The 15,162-nt window shown below is 35.6% G+C and overlaps 1 protein-coding gene across 1 annotated transcript in view; it reads left to right on the top strand.

Annotated features, from left to right (window-relative positions):
- Positions 1 to 13,235, top strand: part of LOC136036005 (choline O-acetyltransferase-like) — a 181,730-nt gene extending 168,495 nt beyond the window's left edge. Inside the window, exon 12 of the mRNA XM_065717922.1 lies at positions 11,270 to 13,235. Coding sequence (XP_065573994.1) covers positions 11,270 to 11,497 — 228 coding nt within the window. The 3' untranslated portion in view covers positions 11,498 to 13,235. The remainder of the gene's footprint in view (positions 1 to 11,269) is intronic.
- The last annotated feature ends 1,927 nt before the right edge of the window (positions 13,236 to 15,162 follow it).

Below are 15,162 nucleotides of genomic sequence, written 5' to 3'. Positions count from 1 at the left end.
TGCCCTTGCGCTTAGTACCATATTTTTCCAAGTATGACTGGTAGATTTCTGGATCATTGTCCATTTCATAGAAAGCGAGCTTGGCCTAGTTAGTAGTTTTTTGTAGTGCCTCTGTTCTTTTTAATTTGACGTCGTGGAGGCTTTGGGTAGAGAATGTTTGAAAATCATGCGACCCATAGCAGAAAACGGCGAATTTTGCTGGACCTGACGCTTGTTTGACTTCACCAATAACTTTAACTGGCCACAAGGGATAACCCTGAAACTTAGTAACCGCAACATCTCCGATTTTCCAAGATGACATCGTAAACTACTAATTAGTAACTCTAATGAACATGAGACAAAGACTTACACGCAAGGGGGGCTTTTTTAAGACCCCCCAGATTCAAATAGCGCAAAATATTATCCAAAGAGGTTTGCAGCAGGCTAATCCAAATCAATTTCCTGCATCCGATATGACACGAACAAATTATAACACTGGTTAAACGAGTTTAGGTGTTTTCACTATGGATGGGGGATAGCAACTGAATGGCGGAAATTGCAAAACAGGTATTTTTGTGTCATTTTTCTTGTTATAATATTCCTACAATGTTTTAAAAGCTTGCGAAATTGACAAACGGATCAAATAAAACAATTTGGCTTGGCTACACAGTCTTAAAATTTTTCACATTTGTTCTGTATTGTTTTGACAGTAGAGTGAAAAATATTTGACATTATATGAAAAGAGAACCCCTATGCCGTCTTAAGGCAAGAACATAACTTGTACTTTGCAGCAAAAATTCAAATGAATGTGTATTATCAGCTTAATACGCATATGCTGATATTTATTCCTTAAAATGTTAATAATATTTGATTTATTAAAGTTAAAATGTGAAAATATAATGTTTTTTTCATTAAAGTCCAAATTATGTTCTAGCATTGGTTAGGCATAGGGGTTTTGAGCCCTATTCATGTTAATTTCAGCTCGTTTTGAGTCTCAATCGGTTATTTATTGTAATTTCTGTTCGTTTTGGGCTTCATTTATTTATCGATGCTGATTCGCGGTAGTTTTACGCTTGATAGATTATTTGATTTTAATATTGGCTCAGTTTTGGTTTAATGGAGTTCTTTAATTTTCTTTGAAACGCTTATTTTGGGGAAAAAAGTGTTAAATTCATTTCTGTTTGTTTTAAATTGACATAATCTTTTCGGGGAAAAACAAAAAAATAGTAGTTCAAATCCTTTCGGTTTTCTTTAAGAATTAAATAAAAAAACAAGTTTTTTTTTAAATGAAAGTAAGGAGCGACATTAAAACTTAAAACGAACAGAAATTACTCCGTATATGAAAGGGGCTTTTCTTCCTCAATGCCCCGCTCTTTACACTATAGTTTGACTCTTTCTCTTAGCTCTACTTTTTAAAAAAGGAAAAAACTTTAGCGCAAAGAGCGGGGGGTTGAGGAAGAAAAGTCCCTTTCATATACGGAGTAATTTCTGTTTGTTTTAAGTTTTAATGTCACTCCTTACTTTTATTTAAAAAAAACTTGTTTTTTTGTTTAATTTCTGGACGTTTTTTAATTCATGCATGTTTTATCTTGGCTCTCCGCACATAAATAATTAAAACGAAATTTGCATATTAATTTTTTTTTGGCTAAATGGCTTTCTCATAGTTTTAATCGGAAGATATTGACAAAAAAAAGAGAGGGAAGAAGCCTAGCTGCCCTCTGATTTTTGGATTACTTAAAAAGGCAACTAGAACTTTTAATTGTTTTACGAACATTTTCATTATTAAAAAACATACGTAACTTACGAATTAACTTACGTAACGAACTTCTATATTCGTATATTTTTATTGCGTATATGAGGGAGTTCACCCCTCGTCGATACCTCGCTCTTTACACTAGAGCTTAAATTCTGTCCCAATTCCTTAAGAATGACCCTTGAATCACAAAGGCCGTAGAATAAATAGTTGAAATTACTAAAAATACTTTAGCGTAAAGAGCGAGGTATTACGAGGAGATAAACTCCTCTTATGTGCAATAATTTCTCCTTATTTTAAGTTTTAATGCTGCTCCTCACTTTCAGTAGAAAAAACTTCTCATATTTATTTTTTCCTTGTTTTTTTTAAATAATGCGAAAAAAATCCTGCGCCCCCTTCATTGAAAGACTCTTCCCCAATGAGAAGTTTTTCCATGGAAAGATCCTTCCGTGTAACCCCCCTCCCTCAACTCTCCCTCCCAAACCAAAAAAAAATCTCCCTGAAAACGTCTGTACACTTCCCAATAACCATTACTATATGTAAACACAGGTCAAAGTTTGTAACTTGCAACCCCTCCCAGGGAGACTGTGGGGTAGTAAGTCGTCCCCAAAGACATAGCTATTAGGTTTTTTGACTATGGTGAATAAAATGGCTATCTCAGAACTTTGATCTGGTGACTTTTGGGAAAAAATGAGCGTGGGAGGGGGCCTAGATGCCCTCCAATTTTTTTGGTCACTTTAAAAGGGCAATAGAACTTTTAGTTTCCGTTATAATGAGCCCTCCTTTGACGTTCTAGGACGACTGGGTCGATACGATCACCCCTGGGAAAAAAAACAAAAACAAAAAAACACAAAAACAAATAAACACGCATCCGTGATTTGTCTTCTGGCAAAAACTGCGAAATTCCATATTTTTGTAGATAGGAGCTTGAAACTTCTACAATAAGGCTCTATGATACGCTGAATCTGATGGTGTGGTTTTCGTTAAGATTGTATGACTTTTAGGGGGTGTTTTCCCCTATTTTCTAAAATGAGGCAAATTTTCTCAGGCTCGTAACTTTGATAGGTCAGACTAATCTTGATGAAAGTTATATATTTGAAATTAGTATTAAAATGCAATTTTTTTGATGTAGCTATTGGTATCAAAATCCCATTTTTTAGAGTTTTGGTTACTATTGAGCCGGGTCGCTCTTTACTACAGTTCGTTACCACGAACTGTTTTTTATATAGTTTGGCCTGCTAGTTGTATATTGGAGAAAAATTTTCCAATTTTTCTTAACAACATACACCCTTTTAAGAATCTGGATACAAATACAAGTGTTTAATTTGGCGATATTCCTTCTCTAGTTGACCTGAAAAATAGAACTTGATACCATTCACAAAAAAAATTACCTATACTCTTTGAAAGCTTGGATACACTCACCCGCTTTTCATTTAGTTAAATTTTAAGAGCAGAAGTAGTAATAGAAGTAGCCCTGAATGTTTGAACAGAATACCCTAAGTTGTTTTTGGGATACTGCTGATATGCCCTCCAATCACTTTTGACTCTTAAAAAGGGTACTAGAACATTGAATTTCCAATTAAATTAGCACCTTTAAAATATCAATGATATTACTAGCTATGATAGAGCAGCGCTGCCTACGATAATGCTTATGTGCCCATTTAATACTCTAATGTGTATTTTTTTTGGTTTAACTGAAACTCCCCCTAAACGTTTCAACTTAAAGTCCTTAGTTACAGTAATCGTAAAAGTAGCATCAAAAGTAAACTCATAATGTCTTCTGGCTAGCTTAAAATCCGTCATAATTTACACTGAAAGGTCTAACTTAATAATGTAAGCTGTTATTGAGATATTACTTTGTCATACTATTGACAATCTACATGATCATATTTCGTTGTGATTTAGTTCGGCATCCGCCTAAATCTTCCTTGAAAGCTTCACCTTAATACCCTTACCTTGAGTAATAGTTAGTAGCATTAGTAGCAGTATGCACATAGTACCTTTTTTCAACATCTCCTTCAACACCGGATGAAATTTTTAACTTAATACCAACCGGTCCTGGAGCATTGTAGATACGCTCTACTCGACAACCTACGTGAGCATAGTGTGTTTCGATTTATTTCAATACAGTTACAGTGTTGCCAAAAATTTTTGCCTTGATACCCATAGGTCTATTATTAGTAGTTGTAGTAGCAGCAGCAGCAGTAGGAGCTGGAGTAAAGTTAATAGTAGTACTCATAGCTTTAGTGGCAGCAGTAGGAGTAGAAGCAGCAGTATTATGATACAAATATTGTTTTTTATTTAGTTCAGCATCCCCCACATCCAGTGCTGTATGTTTTAATTCCACACAGGAGCCTATTCCTAAGATAATACTGATATACCCTTTCGACAACCTGGTTAAGTATGACAGATTTTCATCCGTACAATAGAAATTTTCAGAAACATTCTCTAAAAATTTCACCTTCATACCCTTAGGTATTACTTCATAGTAGTAACAGCGGTTGTATAGTTACTCAACTTAATATAATCAGCCGTTGCTATGATTTTGTCGATTTGCTCTTTTGATTAAATAAAAAAAAACTAATTTTTTTAGCTGAAAGTAAGGAGCGACATTAAAACTTAAAACGAACAGAAATTACTCCGTATATGAAATGAGTTGTCCCCTCCGCAATCCCTCGCTCTTTACGCTAAAGCTTTTAATTGGTTTAAAAAGTAGAATTGTGGCAAAGAGTCAAACTTTAGCGTAAAGAGCGAGGGATTGCGGAGGGGACAACTCATTTCATATACAGAGTAATTTCTGTTCGTTTTAAGTTTTAATGTCCTTCCTTACTTTCAGCTAAAAAAATTAGTTTTTTTTTATTTAATTTCTGAATGTTTTTGAATTAATGCATGTTTGGTTTTGGCTCTCCGCACATAAATTATTAAAATGAAATTTGTATATTAATTCTTTTTTTAGCCAAATGGCTTTCTCTTAGTTTTGATCAGACGATTTTGAGAAATAAGGGGTGGAGAAGGAGGCCTAGTTGCCCTCCAATTTTTCGGTTACTTAAAAAGGCAACTAGAACTTTCAATTTTTAACGAACGTTTTTATTAGTAAAAAATATACGTAACTTAAGAATTAACTTACGTAACAAACTTTCATAACCTTATATTTTTATTATGTATACGAGAGGGTTTGTACCCTCGTTAATACCTCGCTCTTTACACTAAATCGTAAGTTTTGTCCCAATTCTTTAAGAATGACCACTGAATCAGAAAGGCCGTAGAATAAATAGTTGAAATTACTAAAAATACTTTAGCATAAAGAGCAAGGTATTTATCTCCTCCTAAATACCTCGCTCTTTATGCTAAAGTATTCTTAGAGCCCCTCATATGCGTAATAATCTCTGTTCGTTTTAAGTTTCAATGCTACTTCTTCCTTTGATTTGAAAAAACGTTTTCATGTTTATTTTTCATTGTTTTCTTATAGTAATGTTAGAGAATCCTGCACCCTTGTCATTGAATTTTCTACCCCCATGACAGATTCCTCCAAGGAAAGATCCTCCAATATAGCCCCCTCTCCTCAGCCCCACCTCCAAACAAAATAAAATCCCCCTGAAAACGTCTGTACACTTCCCAATAACCATTACTATATGTAAACACTGGTCAAAGTTTGTAACTTGCAGCCCCTCCCCCAGGGACTGTGGGGGGGGTAAGTCATCCCCAAAGAAATAGTTATTATGGTTTTCGACTATGTTGAACAAAATGGCTATCTCAAAATTTTGATTCGTTGACTTTGGGAAAAAATGAGCGTGGGAGGGGGCCTAGATGCCCTCCAATTTTTTTGGTCACTTAAAAAGGGCACTAGAACTTTTCATTTCCGTTAGAATGAGCTCTCTTGCGACATTCTAGGACCGCTTGGTCGATACGATGACCCCTGGGAAAAAAATAAAAAAACAAAAAAAAAACAAATAAACACGCACCTGTGATTTGTCTTCTGGCAAAAAATACAAAATTCTACATTTGTGTAGATAGGAGGTTGAAACTTCTACAGTAGGGTTCTCTGATACGCTGAATCTGATGGTGTCATTTCTGTAAAGATCCTATGACTTTTAGGGGGTGTTTCCCCCTATTTTGCTAAATAAGGCAAATTTTCTCAGGCTCTTAACTTTTGATGGGTAAGACTAAATTTGATGAAACTTATATATTTAAAATCAGCATTAAAATGTGATTCTTTTGATGTAGCTATTGATATCAAAATTCAATTTTTTAGAGTGTTGGTTACTATTGAGTCGGGTCGCTCCTTACTACAGTTCGTTACCACGAACTGTTTGATAACCTGTATTTATATACTTCTTGAAATTTTCGTCTTAATGCTCTTAATCTTAAAAGTAGTTGCGATAGATGTAGTAGTTGGAGTAATAGTAATAGTAGTAGTAGTGCTATTAAATGCTGCAGTAGCAGTAATATTATTAGCAGTGTGTGCTTGTATCTTTTTGGTCTATTGATAATCCCTTTTAAGTATTCTCTGAGAGTTCCAACTCAATGCACAAATAAATTCTGTGGATCCTTTATTTTGGCTTTTGTTAGTTCGAATTTGCCATTAATATTCCCTTAAATTTTCCCTCCATAGACCTAGTCTTATTATTACTATTATCACAGTAGTTTCGGTGGTAGTAGAAGTAGTTGCAGTGTTAGTGTTGTATTAGCAGTGGTAGTAGTAGCAGCAGTATTAATAATGGTAGTAGCATCGGCATAATGCCTTTTGGTCAGATGAAAATCGCTTTCATGTTGTCCGGGAAGTTTCACCCTGACAGTTTAAGTGTTAGTAGTGATATGCATATATTACCTTTTTGTTAATTGATCTTCCACCTTAAGTATTCTCCGCAAGTTTCAACTTAATAACCAAGTCAATGCATTTGAGAATATGCAAGCACTTAGTGTGTTTTGATTTAGTTTAAATTCCCCCTCAATATTCTGTCACATTTTCACCTTCATACGTGTAGCCGTAATTCAACCAGTATCATAGTACTAGTGGTAGTAGTAATAATAGCAGTAACAGTAAAAGTGCAAAATTATTAGTAGGAACGGTAGGAGCAGTAGCATTAATAGCAGTAGTAGCAGGTAAATTTGCCTTTTGGTCAACTGAATACTTTGGATATGATATACTCTTGATATGATAAGCCATTCCAAAAATACTGCTAATACAACCGTATCAGCAATTTGTATACAAATTTCATGTATTGATTTAGTTCAACTTTCCCCTCAACATTTCCTTAGTTACTCTTGCAATATCCCCTGCCTTATTAGTTCTCCTTACAGAAGTAGTAGTTGTAGTTATAGTAGTGGTAGTAGCAATAGTGCTTGTGGTAGTAGTAGAAGCAGCAGTAGTTGTAGTAGTAGTAGCGTACAAATATTGCCTTTTTGGTAAACTAAACATCTCCCTTATGTTTCCTGATAATTCCAAATTAATATACTCAGTCATCCCTGAGTTACACCCTTTTACAACTTAAATACACATAACATGCTATGATTTAGTTCAACACTCCTCTTAACATTCCCTGAAAGACTCACCTTAATGCTTTTCATATTTTGGGAAAGTAGAAGTCAAATATGAATTACCTTTGCATGCATTCCATAAAAACTTTATATGCCCCCAGTGCATAACTATTGCCCTTTCCCCAAAGTTCTTGGGGGCTGTGCCAACCCTAGAGCATTGTTATATGTTCTTTGAACTATTTGAAACAAAATTGCCATCGCATAATCTTAATCAGATGGGGTTGGTGAAAAGAGGGGTGGTTTAGGGGGGGGGGTAGTTGATCTCCATCACTAATGATTCTTGAAAGGGCCCTAGAACTTCCAATTAAAACCAAATGAGTCATCCACCTCTAAAGTTTTATACAACCATATTTCCGTAAGAACCTTAATTTACCCAGAGGCATAAATTGCCACCCTCGCCCTCTGACTCTTGTGGTTTGTATCAACCCCAAAAACCTTGTTATATATATAGATTGAACTATTTTGAATGATAGAACTGTCTCAATTTTGTATAGGATGCATTTCTGGAAAACACAATGTTTCTGTGTGTGTGTGTGCAGGGGGGGGGATGCGGTTTGGTCACTTTGACTTTTAAATAGGGTACTATAACTTCTGATTACCAATCCAGTGAGTCCCCTTCAAAGCATATACGACTGCCCTTTCTATAAGAACCTTATATGCTTCCAGGGCCTCACTTACAACCCTTGACATTAAAGCTGTAGGTGGTTTGTCTTCCTCACAGACATAATTTCCGGGCCCTTCAACTCCGATGAACAAAATTTTTATTTGCAAATTTTGATAGGAGGTGTTAAAGGAAATGATGAGCGTGGAGGGGGGCGCTACTCTCAAATCACTTTGACTCTTAAAAAGGGCCCTATAAAATCAAATTTCAAATCAATTGAGCCCCGTCTGAAGTTTGTATGACCACAAACCTTATATGTCCCATGATATGGCTTGCTGCCCTAAGTTATTTTGACTCTTAAAGGCAAATCTGAAATTCAAGTTTTTAACCAAATGATATCCTCTAAAGTTTACATAACCGTTCCTTTTATAAAAGCCTTAAATGTCCCTGGCATATATTACAACCCTTGCCCCCAGGCTCTGGGGATTTGTTTCAATCAATAAAGCATGGTAATATGATATTTGGACTAATTTGAATGAAATGAATATCTCAAAATTTTCATCAGATGCATTTCGGGACAATATGGCGTGTGTGTGGGAGGAAGGGTAGCTGTCCTCCGATCACTTTGACTATTAAAAAGGCACCGGAGCTTCTAATTATCAATCCCATGAACCCCCTGCGAAGTTTATGTGACCACGCTTTCTATGAAAACCTTAAATTCCCAAAGGGAGTAACTTAAAACAATTCCCTGGGGGCTAGAGAGGGGGGTTGTCATCCTCAAAGACATAATTTCTGGACCTTTCAAACATGTTGATCAAAATGGCTATATCGAAATTTTGATCGGAAATATTTGGGGAAAATGATGGTCGTGGGGGAGGGGAAGCATTTGCCCTCCTATCACTCTCAACTATTAAAAATAGCAATAGCCCTCTTAATTTCTAATTGAGCCCTTTTTGAAGGTTCTGCTACAACGATTTCTATGAGAACCTTAAATGTCCCCTAGGGCATAAATTACAACCCTTAGCCTTAGGGCTGTGGGGAGTTGTCATCCTAAAAGACATAATTCCCAGACATTTCAACCAAGCTGACCAGAGTGACCATCCCAAAATTTTAATTGGATATACCTGGGGAAATGGGGGGTTTGGGAGAGGGTTAGTTGTCCTCCACTCAGTTTCGATTATTAACAAGGGCACTAGCCCTCTTAGCTTCCTATTGAATGAGTCCTTTTTGAAGTTTCGGCGACAACTCCTTCGATACAAATTGCCCTGGTCTCAACAAAAAAAAAAAAAAAATAATAATAATAATACACTGTGCCAAAATCGTTCTTTACTTAGGCAACGCTTTTACGCTGCCTATGATAAGTTTTGTTCGTAACGTGGTTTTTAACCGACCTAGGAGCATCCCTCTTCCCTATATGTTTGTCCCCTTCCCCTAGATTTAAAAAAAGTATTTTTTTTACTTTAATTGAAATTAGACTTTTTGGTAATTTTGCTGGAAAAAAGAACAAAGTTGCAACCACCCCTAGATTCTAAGAAATACATTTTCCCCTCGCATCATTTTAATTAATTCGTTCCGCTCTTTGAAGTATCTGCTTGGTGTCACCAATTCATCCATGAGAGACAAATGGAAAGAGGGTCGTCTCTAATTGGGCAGGAAGAGGCTGTATAGGAAGAAAAACAGGATTTCTTAGAGGAGGGGGGATAAAGAGTTAAAGCTCTAAGTAGATAGGAGTGGAGAAGGAACGTGCGCGGCTGTATTGACCGGAAGCAGCTTGGTACTGCAGTGAGCTATTAGGAGTAGCAGTACAAGTATTCTTATAAAATTCTGAGGAATGTTCAACGTAAGTATGGTAATCCACCTCTGGGAGAGGGGTAAACAATGAAACTCTAAGTAGATAGGGGTAAAAAAGGAACGTACGTGGTTGCATTAACAAGAAGCGGCTTGGTACTACAGTGAGACACTGGTAGTAGCATTACAATTATTTCTGTAAAATTCTGAGGAATATTATTAAGGTATTAGGAGTAGCATCACCAGTATTTCTATGAAATTCTGAAGATTTTTCAACGTAAACGTGGTAATCCAGCTCTGGGAGGGGGATAGAAAGTGAAACTCTAAGTAGTTAGGGGTTGTGAAGAAACAGCTACGGTTGTATTGACCAGAAGCGGCTTGCTACTAAAGTGAGCCACTAGGAGTAGCGATACTAGTATTCCTATGAAATTCTGGGGATTTTTCATCGTAAGTACAGTAACATCGTTTAATCTGGTTCATTCGTTCCATCTGTAAAAGTTTAATAACCTCACATTGGGGCCAATATACAATGGCTGAAAAACAACCAAAAACTCTTGAGTAACTACTATCTCATTTTAGGCTTGAAAAACTACAGTAATGACTAAAAAATCGAGAGATTAATGGGGAATAGAAGTAAAAATAAGAAGTAAAAGAGACCAGATATTAGTTCTCATTACAATGTTTGAAAGTTAAGGAAAGGGTTTCTTAGCTGGCTCCAGGACAGCGTTAAGCAACTACTCTCTATTACTACCAATTGTACTCCTTCATGGCATCCTGCAACACCAAAAATTTCACCAATTGCTAGAAGTTTTTGACTGGTCGTTTGTTTCCATATACCGATAGGCCCTCTCCAGTGCACACCAGGGGGGCTATCCAGCTCTTTTTTCTGAATGTATGACCCCCAGATGAGGGAACTCTAGCTATGTTTCAGGACCCCCGCAAACATCAATAGACTGGTGAAAGAAGAGATCGCAAAGTGATTGTCAAGGACAGATAGCACTTGAGTCAAGTGAAAATATGTGATTTGTATTAGTGTTTATACGCCATTTGCTATTAATAAATGAATAAATCTTGTTGAAAACATTGAGAAAAGCTATAAAAAAATCTCCAGTAAACGCTAAGATTGTTCTTGAACAGAGAACAGAATATGTCTTGACAGCTTTGTTGTTCTATTATTAATCATTGGAAAATATCTGTTATAAGATTTCATTTGATCAAGATGGGAGGTTTGAAAGATAAATTTTGGAAAATTTGAGTCTAGCTAATTTTAATTTTTTTAATGCAGCTTAAGAAACGTATATAAACAGCATATTATTATTTGACATATGTGATGTCTACTTTCAAAAATAGTTCACCCCATGAGGTGCATTCCCTGCTGTTACACGTTGCGAAAATGTGCCATTTATTGTGAAAGGAGGTTTGGTGTCTCAAAAGTCTGCTACAAGTGGTGCTTGGTGTGCTATTAGGTATAATGGAAGAATTTACGCTTGGAGGTGCATATTAGGCGGTTGGGAGTCACCAGCCTGTCAAAAACAATGCTCACGAGCCTTTAACTCTCAATATTAGAAACAGTTCTGGTAAAACTAAAACATATTTATCTTTTTTTTCAGATAACGACAAGATTGGACACTGTAATGGGATATGGCCCGGTTGTTCCTGAAGGACACGGTGTTTCATATAACATCCAAAGGGAGAGTTTTAAATTTTGCATATCGTCGTTCAAATCTTTTGAAAGTGCTAGATCTAAAACATTCGCAGAAAGCTTAGACGAAAGTCTGAATCGTGTTCAACAGCTTCTTTTGTCCCAAAACTTTACAAATAGAAATAGTTTAGTGTGATTATACAGCCATACAAATCCTAGAGTCAAGCACATATTGAGATGGTATTATTAAATATGCAGGAATTTCATTCTAGGGAGAATCTAAACGAGGCTCAAATTTGGAGAAATTTGGAGAATACTTGGAACTATAAAGAAATCTCATACAAAAAAAAAAAAAAAAATCGGCAGTTCAGATGGTTTAGCTGTGATGCTCCTCATCTTTTCAAATACTTGCTTTAGTTGAGTCTATACCAAAAAACATTCTTTTGTGTCATTACTTTCTGAATTTAAGTGAAAAGGCTTGAATGATTTATTTTCATGAATAATTTTGAAAAAAATGAATATATTTAAGACAGTTTGTTGCCGGAAGTATGTTAGATCTCGGGTGGATGTTAGAAATAATAAACAATAAAATTGGATGGATTTCTTTCACTATTTCTCTTAGAGTGCATCAATACTTTTTAGCTTGAGAACAGCTTATCCAATATTTTGCCGAATACATAAATTACTGGAACTTAAATCATTAAATTAATCGATTTTCCAAAGCTCCGGCCGGTGTGGGATGTAGATACTCTGAAAAGTATATCAAACAGTTCGTGGTAACGAATTGTAAGTAAGGAGCGATCCAGCTCAATAGTAACCAAAACTCTAAAAAACGAAATATTATTCCCTATATATACAACAAAAGAATGTTATTAATCAAAAGTTATGAGCCTGAGGAAATTTACCTGATTTGAAACAAATGAGGAAGCACCTCCTTAAAATGATATGACTGAGCTTCAGCGTATCCGAGAACTGTACTGTAGAGGTTTCAAGCTTCTATCTGCACAAATGTGGAATTTGACATTTTTTTGCCAGAAAAAAGATCACGGATTTGTGTCTTTTTTTCCAGGGGTGATTCTATCGACCCAGTGATCCTAGAATATCGGGAGAGGGCTCATTCGAATGTAAATTAAAAGTTATTGTGCCTGTTTTAAGTAGCCAAAAATTGGAAGGCAACTGGGCCCTCTCCCTAACTCATTTTCCGTCACATGACTTAATCCCACACTGTCTGGGGAAAGGCTACGAGTTATGAACTTTGCCCAGTGTTCACATATGGTAGTGGTTGTTGGTAAGTATGCAAATGTTTTCAGGGGAGATTTTTTCTGGTGGAGGAAGGGGTCAGGAGTTACGTTAGAGGATCTTTTCCCGTGGATGAATTTTTCATAGGGAAGAGGATTTGTGTGCCGGTTTTCCCAGCATTATTTTGAAAAACGATCAGAAATCAAATAAAAAAAACAAAACAAGTTTTTTCAACTGAAAACAAGGAGCAACATTAACACTTAACATGAACAGACATTATGACGTATATGAGGGCGTTCGCCTCCTAGTCAATATCTCACTCTTTACGCTACAGTTTTTTAGTACTTTCAAATGAACTATTTATTCTAATTAAACGACCTTTGTGATTCAGGGGTTAGTCTTGAAGAATTGGAACAAAATTTGAACTTTAGCGTACAGAGTGAGGTATTGACTATTGGTTGAACCCCTTCATATACGTATTAATTTCTGTCCGTTTTTTAATGCTCCTCCTTACTTTCAGCTGAAAAAACATTTTTTTTTATTAATTTTGAAATAAGGCGCAGAAACCTTATAGTACTTTTATGATAGACCGTTCTAATATCAAGTGGCTTAGAAAAACTGATGCAATATTTGGAAAAATATTTTTCTATTGAAGTATAAATAAAACCAAAAATGGACCGAAATTAAAAAAAAAATCAATGCAAACAAACATACAATAAATACTAATATAAAAGAATAAATAAATCTTAAAACAGGTGGAACTTAAATTGAATATACGAATCAAGATTGAAACAAACAAAAATCACTACAAACTGGAATTTGTGTATCACCTCCTTCTCTCATTGTATAAGTTTAAAACCTACTGCGTCATTCGCGCTTTACTGAAAACTAATTGTATCTTGAACAGTCTTAGAAAGTACAAATAATATCAAATAGAATATTTGATATATAATGATACTAAATGATGAAAGATCACCAGTTCAAGATTCTATTTTACGGTAATTTTTATTTTCATTTCCAATGCTGTAATAACTGGAAAAGAAAATATTTGTAATATAATTCGTTTTCAGTGAAGCGCCAATGGCGCAGTGGGTATTGGAACTTTACAGTGAATTAAGGAGGTGACACACAAACTGTTGTTTTGTTTGTAGTGACTTATGTTCGTTTCAAGCTTAATTTACATATTCAATTTAAGTTCCAATCGTTTAACATTTAAATATTCATTTACATTTATTTATTCATTTATATTAGTGTATGTTTATGTTTGTTTGCATTAATTGCATATTCAATTTCTGTTCGTTTTATTTGTTCTTTAATAGTAATTTCTGATCGTTTTGAGTTTGAATTTTAACAGTTATTTGTATCTGCTGATCTTAGCTTAATATGGCCTTTACTTTTCTTTGAAGACTTTTTTTCGCAAAGTTTTTTTTTAATTAATTTTTGTTCGTTTTTATTGCGAAAAGGTTTCAAGTTTAAGAAAAAAATCTCTTATTTCAAAATCAATTTGTTTTCAACATCAAACTTTCATCAAAGTATCAAAACTAATATCAAAGAAAGAATATCAGAGTAAAAAAATAACAAAGTAAAATAAACAAGGTATTAAAGTAACAATAAGCAACTTGCATGATTTACATCCCTCGCACAGTAAACCAAAGTTTCCCCGTAAATCACAATATCCAAGAACAATAAGCAAGTTCCGTAGCTCAGAGCCATTTCCCCAGGGCTGGGGGGATAAGAGACCACCACTCACAGTCATTATATAGATCTATCCTAATGGGAGGATATTCAGACGTCGGGTTTGATGCTAGGGAATGGACAGGGATGGATGTATAAAACCTTCCATCGGAAGCCCTGTTTTCATTCATCTTAGTTCACAGCTAGCAACGCATCCTGGAGATCCAGATTCAAACATACCAACTTTTTCCCCTGGGTGTAAGTTAAAACCCATCCCCCGTGCTGCTGTGGGGTATGTTGAACCCGAGTAGTTTGTCATCTGATCTTTGAACTATTTCAAACTTAATGACTATCTAAAATTTTTGATCAGATACATTTTGGGAAAAGACGGTGTAGGGGGGGGGGAGATGCCCTTCAATCGCTTTTCTTGACTCTTAAAAGGTAACTATAACTTTCAATAATGAACCATCTTTGAAGTTTATATGACCCCCCCCCTTACATTAGACCTTTTATGCCCCTGGGGAATAACTTACAACAATTTGCCCTTGACTCTGGGGGATTGCGTCGGCCTCGGAGTTTTGTTATTTGATCTTTAAAGTATTTTAAACAAAATGGCTATATCAAAGTTTTGATCAGATGCATTTGGGGAAAAAGGTTTGGAAGAGGGGCTAGTTGGCCTCCGATCACTTAATGACCACTTAATTTTGACTCTTAATAAGGGCACTAGAATTCCAATTTACAATTAAATAAACCCCTCTCGAAGTTCATACAAACATCCCTTCCATAAAAACTTATATGTCCCTGGGGCACAATTACTTACAAGACTTGCCCCCGGGAGTTTTTGTTGTATAATCTTTGGTCTATTTTTAACAAAATGGCTATATAAAAAGTTTGATCGGAAGTATTTGGAGAAAAGAGGCTTAGGAGGAGGACTAGTTACCGTCGGAT

This window comes from Artemia franciscana, chromosome 15 (genome assembly GCF_032884065.1).
Source record: "Artemia franciscana chromosome 15, ASM3288406v1, whole genome shotgun sequence".
NCBI lineage: Eukaryota > Metazoa > Arthropoda > Branchiopoda > Anostraca > Artemiidae > Artemia > Artemia franciscana.
Note: the sequence above shows the minus strand (reverse complement) of the source record. Positions and strands in the feature narration are given on the sequence as shown.